The sequence below is a fragment of the Oreochromis aureus genome, linkage group 6 (genome assembly GCF_013358895.1).
Source record: "Oreochromis aureus strain Israel breed Guangdong linkage group 6, ZZ_aureus, whole genome shotgun sequence".
Taxonomy (NCBI): Eukaryota; Metazoa; Chordata; class Actinopteri; order Cichliformes; family Cichlidae; genus Oreochromis; species Oreochromis aureus.
In genome coordinates, this window is record NC_052947.1 from 41,116,668 (window position 1) to 41,133,351 (window position 16,684).

The 16,684-nt window shown below is 41.8% G+C and overlaps 2 protein-coding genes across 6 annotated transcripts in view; both read left to right on the forward strand.

The window, feature by feature from the left end:
- The first annotated feature begins 3,024 nt into the window (after nt 1-3,024).
- On the forward strand, nt 3,025-14,017 carry LOC116319571 (NACHT, LRR and PYD domains-containing protein 12-like). 3 transcript variants are annotated; one of them, XM_039614069.1, is made up of 15 exons: nt 3,032-3,129; nt 3,248-3,429; nt 6,222-8,127; nt 8,997-9,173; nt 9,329-9,577; nt 9,659-9,829; nt 9,939-10,138; nt 10,446-10,523; nt 10,593-11,161; nt 11,244-11,299; nt 12,019-12,233; nt 12,352-12,611; nt 12,739-12,855; nt 12,935-13,076; nt 13,220-14,017. In XM_039614069.1, the coding sequence occupies exons 3-15, from the start codon at nt 6,311-6,313 to the stop codon at nt 13,537-13,539; spliced, it is 4,371 nt and encodes a 1,456-aa protein (XP_039470003.1). In that variant the 5' UTR covers nt 3,032-3,129; nt 3,248-3,429; nt 6,222-6,310; the 3' UTR covers nt 13,540-14,017. The 3 variants fall into 3 exon arrangements, with proteins under 3 accessions (XP_039470002.1, XP_031594807.2, XP_039470003.1); XM_039614068.1 differs by lacking the exon at nt 3,248-3,429 and having other exon boundaries at nt 3,025-3,129; XM_031738947.2 differs by lacking the exon at nt 3,248-3,429 and having other exon boundaries at nt 3,025-3,129; nt 9,939-10,112; nt 10,474-10,523.
- Nucleotides 14,018-14,146: 129 nt separating this feature from the next.
- LOC116319570 (NACHT, LRR and PYD domains-containing protein 12-like) overlaps nt 14,147-16,684 on the forward strand; it is a 28,959-nt gene continuing 26,421 nt past the window's right edge. The window contains exons 1-4 of one of the 3 annotated variants that reach the window (XM_039614071.1): nt 14,147-14,274; nt 14,383-14,490; nt 14,862-14,982; nt 16,560-16,632. The gene's annotated coding sequence lies outside the window, so the exon portion shown is untranslated. Of the gene's footprint in view, nt 14,491-14,861; nt 14,983-16,559; nt 16,633-16,684 lie in introns of all 3 variants that reach the window. The other 2 variants (XM_039614074.1, XM_039614070.1) reach the window with 2 other exon arrangements.

Below are 16,684 nucleotides of genomic sequence, written 5' to 3' on the forward strand. Positions count from 1 at the left end.
ATCAACCCCATGATCTACGTCAAAGTGGAGAAATAGGGAACCTTCAGTAAGCAGATTTCAGGTTGCAATCAGGACCCTATCGATTTACAGCCATTTAGATTCACACTTTGAGGTAAAACTTACAAATGTTCACTGTCATGATTCATATTCCAGAAGGGGTCATAAGGTTCATCAGTGATACTGCATACAGAGATCATGGGGGATCCAGCTTTGGGAATTGGGGTAAATTTAAAACATCCCCATGTCTGTATGACACTAAAACTTATTGCATCTCTTTATGTGGAGTGAAGCTGTGGAACAGGCTGAGTGATGAACTGAATCTCTGTCCCAGCATGACTCAGTTTAGAAAGCAAAACAGGGAGGAGGCGGGGCTTTAACCAGGTGCTCTCACCCACTATTTACACACTGTGTGTGTAAGTGTGTAATGTATATCTGCTGATGTGTTACTGGGGTTATAAAACTAAATCCAGGTAACAAGTTGCAAGGAAACATTTCTAAAAGCATACGGCAAAAACAGGAAGAAAAGTGATGATCACTAAAGAGTCAAAAAAGGGTGAGATTAAATATAAATTAAAGCCTGCACTTCTTCCTTTTTGCAGTTTTTAATTAAGATGCATTTTGTGCTTGTGTTTTGTTTTGTTTTCTTTGTTGTTGTATTATGTTCACATGTTTAAATTAAAGCCACATTACAATTACATACATAACAAATGGCGACTGTGCACACTTCATAATCTGATAGTAATTTTGCATGTGCACTTATTTACTTTTTAACACTCGTTACTGAATGAAGCCCGTTCTCTTTGTGTATATAACGTGTACAAGCGTCTCTTTGTGTCATACTATTTTTATTCGGCTACATTTTTATTGCTTTATCTGGATGATGTTTGTATTTGTAAAGTCTTTTTGGAATATTGTTTAAAAATGGGTTATTAAAGTTCTCTATAATAATGTAAACAGTGACAGTTACTGTAGGACTGAGAGGCTGTACCAAGATAAAGAGAAGTTTAGTTAGCTGCTGTTTATAAACTGTTTCTGGTGCTATTTCATAAATATAAAAACTTTTCAGGGCAAACTGAGTAACTCACACATTTTCTATTCTGTACTATTGACCCTGCCTGCTGCTGCAAACACAGAGCTGCGTTAGCTTCTGAGGTGCTTTTGATGCCGTCATGTTTTACAAATTTTTAAATATATTTTGAAATTTATGTGGTTTTTTTAATCCTCTTTTTAACATGTATTTTTGAATTCTGTTGTATTATGGGATATATATTCCTTCAATAAACTACTATTATTATCAATTATCAGTGACTAATTCTTTATAAAGTCTTTTTATGAATCAGTCGGCACTGTGGCTGCATTCAAAAACAGCTTCAGTGTAACAAAGTAACAAAGTAACAGCAAAGTCCACGCTGAAAATTCCCCTTGGAAATGTCTCAGTGACATCATGAGTGTGAAATTCAATTCAGTTTTATTTATACAGCGCCAAATCACAACAACAGTCGCCTCAAGGTGCTTTATATTGTACAGTAGATCGTACAATAATAAATACAGAGAAAAACCCAACAATCATATGACCCCCTATGAGCAAACACTTTGGCGACAGTGGGAAGGAAAATCTCCCTTTTAACAGGAAGAAAATATGGTGAGTGATTAGCAAAATATGGTGTTAGGTCTGCGATAGACTGGCGACTTGTCCAGGGCGTACCCCGCCATTCACCCTATGACAGTTGGGATAGGCTCCAACCCCCCCACGGCCCTGATAAGGATAAGCAGAAGAGAGAGGATGGATGGATGGAGTGATGGGACACTTTTCAGCCCCACTGTCTCTCTCGCTACCCCTCCCTCCTCTTGGTCTCTGCATTCTGTTTAAATAGAGGAGGCACTGTTAGAGTGAAAGTTTCATATTACATGGCTGTATTAAACTGGAAAAATGATTTGCAGAGATTGTTGAATCAGACAAACTAAACCCTTTGAAGCAGTTTGAATCCTTTGCAGTGGAGCTGTGTGAATGCAGGTGTTTGAATATCATTTTTGTCTTTTATCATTATTTGTATTTAAGTAGTTTTTATTTTATTTATTGTTTTATTGGAGCTTGATCATTCATCACGACTCAGTTTGTTGCACTCTATTTATTTGTATTACTTATTACTTGTTATTCTGTTTTCTTTTTATTCTGTTTCTTTTGCTCCGGCACCGCGTGCACATAATTTAGTTCCACGTCATGTAAACGTGATGCGAATGACAATAAAGAATCCTTGAAAAGACGCCATCTGAGGTGGTTCAGGCATCCTGGCCAGGATGAAGTAGGTGAGGAAGTTTGTGAAACTCTTTCCCTTTCAGGTGGCTCAGTGCATTTATCCAGGTGGTGTAGTTTTACTTAAAAATCACAAAGCAAATGGAAATGTGTGTCCTGTGTGTGTGTGTGTGTGTGTGTGTGTGTGTGTGTGTGTGTGTGTGTGTGTGTGTGTGTGTGTGTGTGTGTGTTTTCATTCATTTCATTCTCAACTACAGTGATAACAGTGCCACCCTGTGCCCAACCAGCAGAGCACTGTAAAGTTCTTCTACTGCCCAGTTTTAATGTACTTTAAATATGTGTCATGTTTCTTTCTGCTTCTGTTTCATTATTTACGTGATGCAACTGTTGTACTTTGTACTCCATATATTTTATTTAGTTTTTCATATTTTATCATCATAAGTACTCAAACTAATCCGGTTCAAAGTTATTTCAGTGAACTTAAAGAATTTAAAAAGACAAATCTAGATGTGAAAAATACACATTTGAATAAACTGAAGTTAAAAAGAAAAGATAAAGTTAAAAGTTAAAGAGAGATTAAACTTTATTATGAACTTTTACAAAATATAAATATACAGGAAACCTTTAGTCTTTGTATGTTTAGGAGTGTGTTGTAATGTCTATTCTCATTCCTCGTTTTATTCCAATAATAAGAGTCAAACTTTGACGTCATTTCCGTGCTCTACAGCTTTTAAAAAAATTTTAAACTTTATTTTTCACACACTCGCTTACAGAGGTGCAAAAACGAGGAAGCAGGATAGATTGGGTCAGCTGTGCAGTCTCTCCCACACAGCAGTGCGCGCTGAGGCGTGGAGTGACAGCAGCTGAACGTAAAGGTAAGCTTGTGATATTTGTCTATGGAAACAGCTGCTTTAAAACAGCTTTAAGTGTATTAAGGAGAAATCAGCACACAGACTCATGAGTGTGTCTGCTGTGTCATCTTTGCTGTTTCAGCTGTTATTGGACACAACCTGCAAACATGTCTGTGATAAAAACGAGTGAACATGGTCACTGTTTGGGGAAGTAAAAGGTTTTTCATTTCCTCTGGTTTGGTGACGGGGACACAATCTTTTTATGTTCGTGGCCTCTCAGACGTGGATGTGTCACAGACTGAATCTGGCAGGAAGTCATTTCAGGTCAGCCAGGAGCTTTTTTTTGTTAAAGATTTACGCTTTGTTTTCAAATCAGTTTTATCACAAGAGGAAGTTTGTAATTTCCTGCGTGTGGTCAGACACAATCCGGTCACTCAGCATGTTTTCTCAGTGTCTCTAAAATCTAAGTATGTTCCACATTACAGAAGTCCTCATATAACAAAGCAGCAGCTCTGTGATTGTAACTGTGTTTAAAGTCCTCTCAGTCCTGCTGCAATGAGCCACAGGCTGGATTATCTGCATGTATCAAAATGTAGTTGGAGAACTAGCTACTATTCTTAATTTTAAAGAACATTTTAAAGCCTTTTTACACAAATTTTAATTAAATATTGTAAATATTATAAGAGGCCAATGTTGTGACCTGTAAAACCTCACTGAGGATATAAGAGCCAAATTATGTGGACATTTTTGCATCTACTTTATTGTGTTTTATACTCGATGGTTTGGGCCCCAAGAATACTAGCAGCTGCTATTGTGGAAGCTAATGGGCTTCCTTACATATAAGTAAACCAATATTTCAATCAATCAGTGGTCACTGCTGTGGTTACTGTGAAATGCATTTTAGCATGCATTGTGGAGGCGTGCACATTGAGTAGCTCATAATGACAAAATAAAAGCAGTACTATATAAATGAAGCAGGTGTCCCTGCAGGCAGGTATCTGCTGTGTAGATTTTGGAAGGTTTGATGGCGACCTTTGACGGGCACCCAAGTTTAGTTTCGGATGTTCGACTGGGGTTAAGTCAGGGTCTCTGAGCTCTGCAGCACTTTATCGTTTCAATGATAGAGTGAAGAATTACAACCAGTGGTTAGAATGAATAATGAGTTATGATTTCATCCCTTTGTTTCTTTTCCTTCTCCTCCAACCCTTAAACAGTTGAAGTGTACACCTTCAACACCTCCAGCTGCATCAATAAGTTTGTCCTTCATTTCTAAATGTCTGTTTGTGTCGAGCGAATCTGATGTGATTAGTTTTCATGACGCAGCATGAATAGAAGAGTTTAACTTATGTAAACATGGATTCATCTGTATTCACTATGCGCGCTCAGGAAGCTTCACTTTGTTCAGTGTTGAAGCTCCTTTGGGGCCGAACCTTCAGCCCAGTCGGAGGTCTGAGAGCTGCGGGAAAAGTTCTTTACAGGATCTTTGTCCTTTTCTCCTTTCAGCTGTTGGTCAGTTGTGGTTCTTTGCTGTGGTAGATGCTGTCAGCTGTGAGACGTTATATAAACGGACGTATTGCTTTTTAAATCACGTTCAGTTGATTGAATTCACCACAAGTGGACCAACACATGTAGAAAAGTCTTTAAGATGATTCAGATAAACTATATTGGACCTGTGAGCTAAATGTCAAATGTCATAACAGCAGCCATGGATAGTTTTGTTATGACACTTTTACCTGATAGTTGTTGGTGTTGCTTTGGTTCCTCCTGCACCTCTGAAAGTCCACAACCAGTGTTGGTCAAGTTACTTGAAAAAAGTAATTACTTACTAATTACTGATTACTTCTCCCAAAAAAATCCTGTTACTTTACTGATTACTTATTTTTCAAAAGTAATTAGTTACTTAGTTTTCAAAAGCGTGATACACAACCTGAATATGTAATAAAGCAACAGACCTTTCAGCCCAATTCTATTTTTATGCAAAATCTATCATATAACATTTAATCAAATGGAAATCCTCTTTTTAAAACTGTTTCATTAGTTTTAATCTTTTAATTTTATGCACATTACATTAAGTAAAAAAATAAATCACATGCAACAGTTTAACACTTAAACCTGCATATTCCAGCATATAAAATAAAATAATGTTTTGTGTTTACACTCACTCTTTCAAATAGATGCAAGTAAAACAGCAATAAATAAATAAAATCAAAGATTCAGCAGCTCTGAGTCCTGTCACCTTTAAATCTATTTTTCAATTCAATTCAATTTTATTTACACAGCACCAAATCACAACAACAGTCACCTCAAGGTGCTTTATATTGTACAGTGGACCTACAATAATACATACGGAGAAAAACCCAACAATCATATGACCCCCTATGAGCAAGCACTTTGGTGACAGTGGGAAGGAAAAACTCCCTTTTAACAGGAAGAAACCTCCGGCAGAACCAGGCTCAGGGAGGGGCGGGGCCGTCTGCCTGTGACCAGACCAGAGATGAGTCCACTGTCAGAGGCCATAAGAAGATCATTTGTAACCTTCACTAAAGCTGTTTCTGTGCTGTGATGAGCTCTGACTGAAACTCTTCAAATAAGCCATTCCTCTGCAGATGAGGAATGGCTTATTTGAAGAGTTTCACCTGTTTAGCAGGAGTGGGGCAGGTGGAGGTTTGCCCACAGCGTCATGTCAGTGGGGGATCCGGGGGTTTCCCTGTGAATGTCACATCCTCGTGGCAGCGTGCTCGCTGTGCTCGTGCAGTGTTATGATGGAGATGACTGCATTCACTCCAATCCACAAAGTCCTTAATTGTTCCTCTGTACTCCTCCTCATGTCTAATGATTAAGCCAACTGTTACATCCTCCTGAAATATTCTGAGGATGTATCTGTCACTGCTGTGCAGGAAGTCTGCTGTGGAGATTGTAACAAGAACAAGGCCTAAATGGTTCCTTGTAGCGCCGCTGTGACCCTCAGGATTGTGTCAGAGACACTCATGCAGTGTTGAGTGTAGAACTATGGAGGGAAAACAAGTTTAGCCAAGTAAAGGCTTCTTAATATGACTGATACGATTACACTGTGGTGCTCCAGGGAAAAGTACATTTTATTTTCTCCTTGCTTTCAGGTTTTATATTCCTTTTAGGATTCCAGAGACAAAAGAACAAGAGGTGACAGGAGAACTAGGTTCAGTGTGGAGAAGATAGAGCTGCAAACATGGAGCAGGATAAAGTCGTGAAGAGTGTTAAACAAAAGCTTAAAGACCATCTCCAGGAAAAGTTTACCTGGATAAATGAGGGCACATCAGATGGTCGGTCTCGACTTAACAGCGTCTACACAAAACTCTACGTCACTCAGCAGGTTCAGGATTTTGGTTCCAGATCACATGAGATTCTAGATCACTTTAATGTCCCAGATCAGCAGTCATCATTTTCACAGGTGAACGATCAACAGATCGATTTCTTGAATATCTTTAAACCACAAAGAGTTCAACAACAACCAACAAGAGACAAGACAATCCAAAGAGTGATGACGAAAGGCATCGCTGGCATTGGAAAGACATTTGCTGTCCAAATCTTTGCTCTAAACTGGGCAGAAGGAAAATCTAACCAGCACATTGATTTCCTCTTTGTGCTCCCCTTTAGAGAGCTGAACATGCTCAGACATGCCGACTACAGTCTGCTGCAGCTTCTGCTTCACTTCTACCCTGAAATAAAACCCCTAGAAGGTACACAGCAGCTTGTTCACAAGCAAGTGCTGTTGATCTTCGATGGTTTGGATGAAAGCAGATTTCCACTGGACTTTGATGGAGCTGTGAGAATAAGTGAAATAGATCAAAGATCAACAGTCGATGTGCTGCTGACCAACCTCATCCAAGGCAACCTGCTGCCTCGCGCTCTGCTCTGGGTAACATCCAGACCTGCAGCTGCCAGTCAGATACCTTCTAAATACATTGACCAGATGACAGAAGTCCAAGGCTTCACTGAGCAACAAAAAGAGTCATACTTTAGGAAAAGATTCAGGACTGCTAATCAGGCAGAAGAAATCCTGTCTCGTCTTAGAGGAATGATCAGCTTCTATTTCATGGGCCATATCCCAGTGTTTTGCTGGATCATCGCTGAGGTGTTTAGGAAAGGATGGAGTGATGACAGGAGCCACAGCATCACAACAATGACAGAACTGTACATTTATTACTTACTAATTCAAACACAAAGAACAAGACAGAAATATGCAGGGAAAAGCTCCAAGAAGAGGTCCAAACAGAAGAAGTCTCAAGCCCAGAACTCTGCCATGCTTTTAAACCTGTCCAGGTTGGCATTTGAACAGCTGCAGAAAGGAAACATCATATTCTATGAAGAGGACCTCACAGAAAGTGGCATCGATGTTGATGAAGCGTCAGTGTTTTGTGGATTTTGCTCAGAGATCCTTAAGGAAGAACGAGGCCTGTACAAGAAAAAGATGTTCAGCTTTGTGCATTTAAGCTTTCAGGAGTTTCTTGCAGCTCTCTACATGTACCACTGCATCCTGACGGACAACTTCAGTACTTTGGAGTCTTTCCTGGGTGTTGATCTGACAGATCTGAGCTTTCTGGATTTGCAGAAAAAGGTTGTGGATAAAGCTTTGCAAAGTGAGAAAGGTCAGTTCGATCTGTTTCTGTGTTTCTTCCTTGGATTTTCTCTGGAGTCCAATCAAACAATGCTGCAGAGTTTACTGCCACAGGCAAAGAGCAGCTCGGACACCACCGAAGAGATGAAGGGATACCTGAAGAATTTCCGTGTCAAAGATATCCCACGAGAGAGGTACATGAACCTTTTCCTCTGCAAGTTTGAGCTGAAGGAAAAGAGATTTCAGGATGACATCAGAATGTATCTGGATTCAGGAGCGAGACTCTCGACCATCGACTGTGCAGTACTGTCGACCATGATGCAGATATCAGGGGAAGTGCTCGAGGAACTTGATCTGACAAATTCTGTTACACCGTTTATTGGGACTGAGAAACTTATCCAGCAAATGAAGAACTGCAAGAAGGCTGTGTAAGTAGTACACATGATATTTAAAATAAAATATTAAATATGTTTAAACTGTCCTGAGTTCAGTTCCACTATCAGGGGTCTTTCTGTGGGGGGTTTGCATGTTCTCCGCGTGTTTGCGTGGGTTCTCTGCGGGTACTCTGGCTTCCTCCCACAGTCTGAAGACATGCAGTTAGTGGGACTAATGGGAAAAATCTAAATTGGTGTGAATGGTTGACTGTGTCTGTGTGTTAGCCCTGTGACAGACTGGCGACCTGTCCAGGGTGTACCCCGCCTCTCGCCCTAAGACAGCTGGGATAGGCTCCAGCGCCCAGCGACCCTGTAAAGGAGAAGTGGAAGAGAGAAGATGGATGTTTGAATTTATTTCCATCAAACAGCCAAAACTAAGAGATTGCATTAGCTTTGTGTCAAATGCAATCTTGCTGGTTTCGCAACAACTCTGTCTCTGACAAATTTCCAAACTTCCAGAAACACATTATTGCTCAATGTTGCTTCTACTGTTTGGTTCAACATTTTATTGACCAACAGCATCGCACAAGGATTAAATCTCACAGTTAATGTCATGTACAAAGATTTGAACCATTCAGCTCTGTTTGATTTGTAGTCCATCAAAATTTTATGTAAATATTAAACAGTCAAGGACTGTGTCAAAAAATTATTTCAAATATTTATGGAATTTTCAAGCAAACTTGTGATACCACAATGAGTTAAACAGAAATGATCCAGGTCCTGATGGAAGCTCTGTTAGATTTAAAGTAGAACTACATCAGGTGTGATACACATAAAACCACATTGGTGTGACCTTGTAGCACTTTCTATGATTATCTGGGATTTGATGAATAAATATTTTTGCTTTTCTTCTGATTCTACAGACTCAAGAACGATCAGTTAAGCAAAGGTTGCTTAGACGTGCTGCTGTCCATTCTTCAGTCAGCGGACTCGTGTTTAAGAGAGCTCAGCCTGGTGTATTTTTCTAACGTCAGTGATGGTTTTCCTTCTGATCTCTTTGCTGGACTGGAAGGTCCTGACTGTAAACTGGAGACACTGAGGTCAGTTTAAAAACTGTTTCTGCAGGTTAAAACTTCTTTCAAAATCTGAAATCTTTATGTAACTACAGTCATGTACCGTACGATGACTAAACTGACCTCAGTACATCTAAACAGTCGTCTCTACATTATTTATAACTGGTGTGTGTTTCGCACAGGTTATCTGGCTTTTCTCTCGACTGTAGCGACTCTCACAGACTGGTTTCTGTCCTTCGATCAGACCTGTCACCCCTGAAGGCACTTGATCTGATTAACTGCTTATGTAGTTATTCAGAGGATTACAGTGGATATTGTACAAATGACGTGAAGACCATTGGAAACTGTGGAGACTTCAGTGATGAGTCACACCTGCTGACTGTGATTCCTTCTGCCCTGATTGGTCCAGTCTGTAAACTGGAGCGGTTCAGGTACCTGCAGTTAGTGGAAGGATCATTTTTCATTTTCTCTCTGCAGGTTATGATGTTCAGATGTTTTTGCTTTGTTTGCAGCATGCCTGGTTGTTTCCTGAAAAATAACTGCTGCCAGGTGTTTGCCTCCGTTCTCAGCTCTAACTCCCAGCTGAGAGAGCTTGACCTCAGCCGCAACGACCTGAAGGATGTAGGTGTGCAGCTGCTGTCTGTTGGACTTGGGAGTTTAAACTGTAGCCTGGAAACACTGAGGTACTGATGGCAGCTCGAGCTCCATGGAGTCCAAATACTCTGCAACATGTGTGGTAACAGTGAAGAGTAGCAAAGCCTTTTGCTTTAGTAAGAGCTATTTTCTCTCCAGGCTGTCACGTTGTGGGATCACAGAGGAAGGTTGTGTCTCTCTGGCCTCAGCTCTGAAGTCCAACCCCTCCCACCTGAGGGAGCTAGACCTGAGCTACAACCATCCCGGAGTGTCAGGAGTGAAACTGCTCTCTGAACGACTGGAAGACCCAGAATGTAGACTGGAAACACTCAAGTCGGTACCCTGTGTAGTATATAAAGGTTATATAAAGCTCCCTAAACTAAGTTAAGCTAAGGTGAACCACAGTCCAATGTGACCTGACTTCAGTCGCTGTTACCTCTGCAGCTATGAAGTTAAGTGAAGTTACACTCAGTTAACCTGAGCTGTAGTAAGGAGTGAGGAGATTGTAGCAGGTCCTGGTGTCCCCATCAGCAGACCAGAGTGAGATTTAAGAACTTTATGTAAAACATTTTGAAAACATGTGATCATGTTCCAAAGATTTTCTGTTTACATTCACATCACACGTTCATGCTTTAAATGTCTCATGTCTCTTTATTTGCTCCAAAGCTGAGACCTTTCTGCTCTTCTGCCTCAGTGTGGACCACAATGAAGAGCACTGGGTCGACCCACAGCTTCTGAACAAGTGTAAGTGTCACTGAGTTCCTCTATAACATCGACTGAGCTGAAGCTTAACTCACTGCATTTCCTTCATAGATGCCTGTGATCTCACATTCGACCCCAACACTGTGAATAAACAGCTGCTTCTGTCTCAGTGCAACAAGAGTGTGAGCTACACTCATGAACAGCAGTCGTATCCTGATCATCCAGAGAGATTTGACCGAACGAGTCAGGTGCTGTGTCGAGAGGCTCTGACTGGGCGCTGCTACTGGGAGGTGGACTGGGAAGCATTTGTGAATATTGGTGTTGCATATAAGAGCCTACCGAGGAAGGGACACTGGGACACAGAAATTGACAGGACTGACAGAAGCTGGTGTTTCAGCATCACCTCGGTGAAGGGTTACTCCTTCAGACACAACCTTAAGGAAACCTTTATACTGGTCCCACACGTTGACATCCAAGCATTCCTGGTCACTCCAAAGAGACTGGGACTGTTTCTGGACTGGCCAGCCGGCACTCTGTCCTTCTACTTGGTGTCTGACGACACAAAAACTCTCATTCATACCTTCCACACCACGTTCAGCGAGCCTCTCTACCCAGCATTCACTGTTCGTTTAGGATCCTCTTTGACCCTGTGCAGGGTGCTGAAGCTGAAGATGGAAACTGTGAGTATTCTCGGTTCTCTCATGGTGTCACAAGTTTGTGTGACTGGAAAAAATATTTTACTTGCCCTCTCTGGATCTTTAGACTCGTTCAAGCTTCACACCTGAGATGAGAAAAGAAAGAACAGGCATTTCATACAGGTACGACACGCAAGCCTCGATGTTCCCACTCTAAACTTTAAACTTGGACACAGAGTGCATTCAAAGAAAAGCATTAACAAAATGTGTGATCGTCAGATTGTGCTGGTCTTAAAGTTTAAAGCTGTATGACAGACAGCTGACCGCTGTCAACGTGCCCTGAGTTGGAAAAGGTTCAGTCTTTTTTTCAGTGCTTATTAAATATTTTCAGAGATTTACCTTCCAACCAGACCTGTAGTGAAAATGTATGATTTTATACTTATTTTTACTTTATGGTTTACCAATGTCTTACTAACAGTATCCTGACCCCGCCCTCAAAGAGCAGATGAACAGCTGAAACAGGAAACACTAGTTAATGTTGTTGCACAGTAGAAGTTTATCATCTCATCCATGTGGTGGCAGGTGTATCTGCTCATAGTAAAGACGCAGGTTTGCTTGTTGTTCCATTAACCTCCTAAGACCCAAACTCTTCCATGGACTTTTTAATTTCTCTTTGCTATTTGGTCTGATTGGGACCTGATGAATGTAAAAACAAAGAATTACCTGATTTATGTTTTTAACCTGATTTTTGTTTCTGAGAAAAATGAGATCCACATATGAGGACATTTGCTTTAAATTTCAGTAGAACAGTAGCAGCATAATGTCCTTGCTTTGTAATTTAAAGCACATTGAGATGAAGCTACATAAATGAGCTCCATATTGAAGCATTGTGTGTGGTTCAGGTTCCTGTTACCCGGTCCAGGGTTGTTCCAGTGTTCTTTGACTGGTCTGGTCTTTGATGTGACTGGTGAGAGTGAGGTCACCTACAAGACTCTGATCTGGGATCCTCTGGTTCTCCAACCAGCGCACAAAGTGGCCGGAGGCCCGCTGTTCGGCATCGAGTGTCCTCAGGACTCTATACGTCAGCTGCACCTCCCACACTGTGAACCTGAGCCGGGTAAGGACGCCACTGAACCACCTGAAGGAGAATTAAACCTGCAGAAAATGCTTTGATTTGCTTTGTATGGAAAGTTTCTGGAGGCTGTTGCAGTGAATGAAGCTGTGTGTTTTCCCAGCACTGGTCTCTGACAGCATCTCTGTGGTCCACATCACGGATGATGGCCTGAGCATCATACAGCCTCTGGAGATCACTTTGACTCACGTGGTCGTGGACGTCCCTCACCTCTCCGCCTTTGGCCTCGTCTGGGATCTCACTAAGCGGTTTTTCAATTACATGACGAAACCCGTTCGTGGCCAAGTCCTGCTCTTCCTGAGAAACAGGCCACGCCCCATCCTCAGTGTGATGCTGCTCCCAGGAAACGTCCCTCTGCACGACGTATGACTTCATCATGAGATCATTAAATGGCTTCTGCATGAATAAATCCTCTGATTGTTCTGTATCTGTTTGCTTTGAAGCTCTGAAACTATTCATGCACTAAGAAAATGTTGTGATGTCTCTAAAGGTGAAAGTGCAGCACACTGCTTCAGAGTACATCGAAGCGCCGTCCTTCTGTTATTTCCACAAAGGTCAAAAGTACAGTCTGAGCAGCGCCCCGCACCACTTTAAAATACAGCCTGCAGTGAGTATCAGTCGCTGAGTGTCAGCAGACAGTTGATCCACAAAGCTGTTTTAAATTGTGCGTTTCCATTTCGCTTCAGCGTGCAGAGTTTTTTGAAAATTACGGACCAAATTACCACCCGACCTTTGAGATCATCCTGACAACGAAGGCAGAGGAAGTGATGCTGATGGTGCAAGATCCCGAGGAGACACGAGTGTGGGAGCATGACCTTCATCTGCCCGGTGAGCCTAAACTCAGCACAGCACAAACTGAAACCTGACAGAGATCCAACCTGCTGTCCTGCTGAGAATCAGCGATCTGATTTGTAGAAATGTTGCTCTGAAATGTGCTCACTGTGTTTCTGACTCTAAACCTATTTTTTCAGCTTCATCCTCGGCTGATTCTCCAGGTGGAAGTCCTCTTCAGATGGGGAACAGCGCCTCAGCAGAGAAGCTGCGACTCGCTCGCACAAACTTCGTCGATAAAGTGTCGGATCCAGTTCTGAACAAGCTGCTGGACGAGCTGCAGCACGTCACCGTGCTCACTGATGCTGAGGGCGAAGCGGCCAGAGCCAAACCGAGAGGCGAGAAAGCTCGAGACCTGATCGACATGGTGCGAAAGAAAGGAGCTGAAGCAAGTTCAAAAATGATCGCCGTCTTTTATGCCAACGATCCGTATCTGTGCAAAGAGCTCGGCTTAGTGTGAAGCACAAATCTATGATGATCACATGCACGTAGACATGAGGTTGGAGGCAAAATAGATTTAGCTTCCAGTTCTGGAAAGAAGCTAATGTAAAAGTACCTAAAAGTTTGATTTCTCTGTTTCTAACATTTATTTTGGGGAGTTTGAGTCTTTATTGGACATGACGCTCGTCTTCAGCTCGCAGCATCAACACTGAGCATCATCACCTAACTGTGGCTGAGAAATAAAGTCAGCTGCTCACTGACGTCACCAAAGAACCGGCTCCGAGAACAACACCGACTCCACATAAGGATAGAAACTGGCACTGATGCAGCTTTAGAGCATGACCTGTGATGAAGTGTGCACTTTTTGCAATAAACTCGATTGCATTATGTTTTTACTTATTTAAATTTGTAATTGTTTATATATTGTCAGTTTTATTATTTTTATTGAAGTTGAAACTAATACACAAACTTCCAATAAACAAAACTCCTGGATGTTTTTTGGCTCAATCATTTATTCCCTGCATTTCAAATGTCAGTTTCTACAAACACAGTACTATACTGTAATACAGACAGCAGACACAAGAGGGTGCTGTGCTGCCGGCTGACTTATTATCGATACACTGAGCTGGAGGGATGAAGGTTGTAGACGCTGCAGGTTAATGAGTCAGTAACTGTAGTTTGGTTCTGTGTTTGTGGATCTGCACACATCCTGCAGATGGATCTGAGCAGCGAGGCCCGCTGTGCTGCTTTATGGGTCGGTGAACTGTCACCTGTCAGAAGCAGCCCGGTTAAACATTAACAGGAACAACCGGATACAAGGGAGATCATTTTTTCTGAATCCAGCCTTCCTTCCCTTCAACAGGAACATCGCTGCGCACATAGAAATAATGCATTAGACTGAATGGTTAGCTCAGTGGTCCACAGTGAGGAGCTGACTCAGACAGGAAGTGACTGCGCCTTTTTGGATCAGGTATGATCTTTCTCTCATGTCTGATTATTCTTCTATGCAGACAGCATGTCTACAGTGTCGTTTGACCCTGACACTACAATCCACACAGCTCCTGTACAAACTGTCTTCTTCAAAGTTACCTTACTGTAATTTACCTATTATGCTGACAGCTGTTCTTTTATATAGTTACATCTGCTGGCTGGGATCTTTTTCTAGCGTGCATGTGTCGCTAAAATAAGTTATCATGTTACAAAAAACATGTTTAATATGTTTTTCACTCGTGATTCATCAACAGTCACAGTAGCACCAACACCTTCCCACACCACAGAGCAGAGTAAAAAACTATAACATCACTTCCTGTTTCTACTTTTCCCCAACTTTATTTTCCACAGGCGCATACAGAGCTACAAAAACAAGGAAGTGGACTGTATTGCATCAGCTAAATCCAAACGTGGAGCAGCGTGGAGTTCATAATGACGAATCTGAGAGTTTGAAGAGTCTGTGAAAGCAAAGGTAAGCTTGTGATATTTCTATATCACATGTAACTGCTGCTAAGAAGAAGCAACACCCAGATTCATAAAGTCATAAGTGCGCCTGTTTTCAGTTTTCAGTTTCAGTTTTATTTGTCATATGCAAGTTAGCACAGGGTCAACATCGCAATGAAATGTGTTTGACGAGCAGCGGTCTCTCAGCAGCATGATACAGTAGGAAAAAATATAATAAAATATAATATAATAAAATAAAATAACAAATAGAAAAATAGTAAAGAACAAAATATTAGAGAGACATGGTAAAAGAGAAAAGATGACTAAATATATATGTATCTATAAATATAAATATATGTACACTAGTGATTAAATAAGAAAATCTTGAAAAGAAATATGACGGGAGGGCAGATGGGCTATTGCACAGGAATGAGCAGCAGAAAATTACAGTATTGCACTTTTTAAATATAAATTACAATAACAATAAAGTGAAGTGACCAGTGCAGATTAAACAGAGTACTTGTGAAGCTGCAGGGTAGCTTCTGAGTCCTGTGTTGTGTGTGTTTAAGTGTTGTGGTTGAGGTGTCGTATGGCTTGATGGTAGAAACTGTTTTTAAGTCTTGTAGTGCGAGCAGACAGACTCCTGTAACGTCTGCCAGATGGTAACAAGGAGAAGAGCTGATGTGCTGGGTGGCTGTGGTCCTTGATGATGCTGTGTGCTTTACGGAGACATCGCTGGAGATAAATGTCCTGAATGGCAGGAAGCCTCGTGCCAGTGATGTGCTCTGCTGCCTTCACCACCCTCTGTAGTGATTTACGGCTGCTGGCAGAGCAGCTTCCGTACCAAACTGTGATGCAGCTCGTCAGCAAGCTCTCGATTGCACACCTGTAGAAATTTGAGATGATGCTGGCGTTCATGCCAAACTTCCTCAGCCTCCTCAGGAAGTAAAGCCACTGGCGAGCTTTCCTGATAGCAGTGTCTGTGTGAGGGTCCAGGAGAAGTCCTCAGTGATGTTGACTCCAAGGAATTTGAAGCTGCTGACCCTTTCGACCTTGACACCGTTGATGTGGATGGGCTGGTGTTCCCTGACTGGTCGTTTCCGTTCCAGCCTGCTGTCTAACTTTAAAGTTTTTAACGAGGCCTCACAGATGTGGAGCTGATATAGTCTAAATTTGGCAGGAGGTTTTATTGGAGCAGGAGTTATATAGGGAACCAATGCAAACTCCGCACAGAAAGACCCGGCCTGATGGTGGAATTGAACTCAGGACCTTCTTGCTGTGCGGCAACAGTGCTAGCCACAGTGCCACCACTTTGAAAAACTGTCACAGCAAATTCTTTCCTTCCATAATAAGTTTAATGTGAAGATAAAATAACCACGTCAACCTGAAACATGCACTTGCACATGCCAGGACTATCTCTACTTTTAAGATTAGGCTTCAAACTTTCCTTTTTGCCCTGAATCCTCCCTTAGTTAGTCTGCAATAGGTGTAGGCTGCTAGGGGATTCCCATGATGCACTGGGTGTTTCTTCTTCACTCACTATGTGTTAATAGACCTCTCCGCATTGAATCATACTTGTTATTAATCTCTGTCTCTCTTCCACAGCATGTCTTTATCCTGTCTTCCTTCTCTCACCCCAACCAATCACAGCAGATGGCCCCGCCCCTCCCTGAGCCTGGTTTGTGTGGAGTCTGTTTATCTACTCCCATTTACTGTTTTAGCTGTTTGGT

Coding starts and splice junctions, on each gene's coding strand:
- LOC116319571 (XM_039614068.1), top strand. CDS start 6,311: ATGGAGCAGGATAAAGTCGTGAAGAGTGTTAAACAAAAGCTTAAAGAC. Junction 11,162..11,243: donor TGAAGCTGAAGATGGAAACT/GTGAGTATTCTC, acceptor CTGGATCTTTAG/ACTCGTTCAAGCTTCACACC. Junction 11,300..12,018: donor AGAACAGGCATTTCATACAG/GTACGACACGCA, acceptor TGTGTGGTTCAG/GTTCCTGTTACCCGGTCCAG.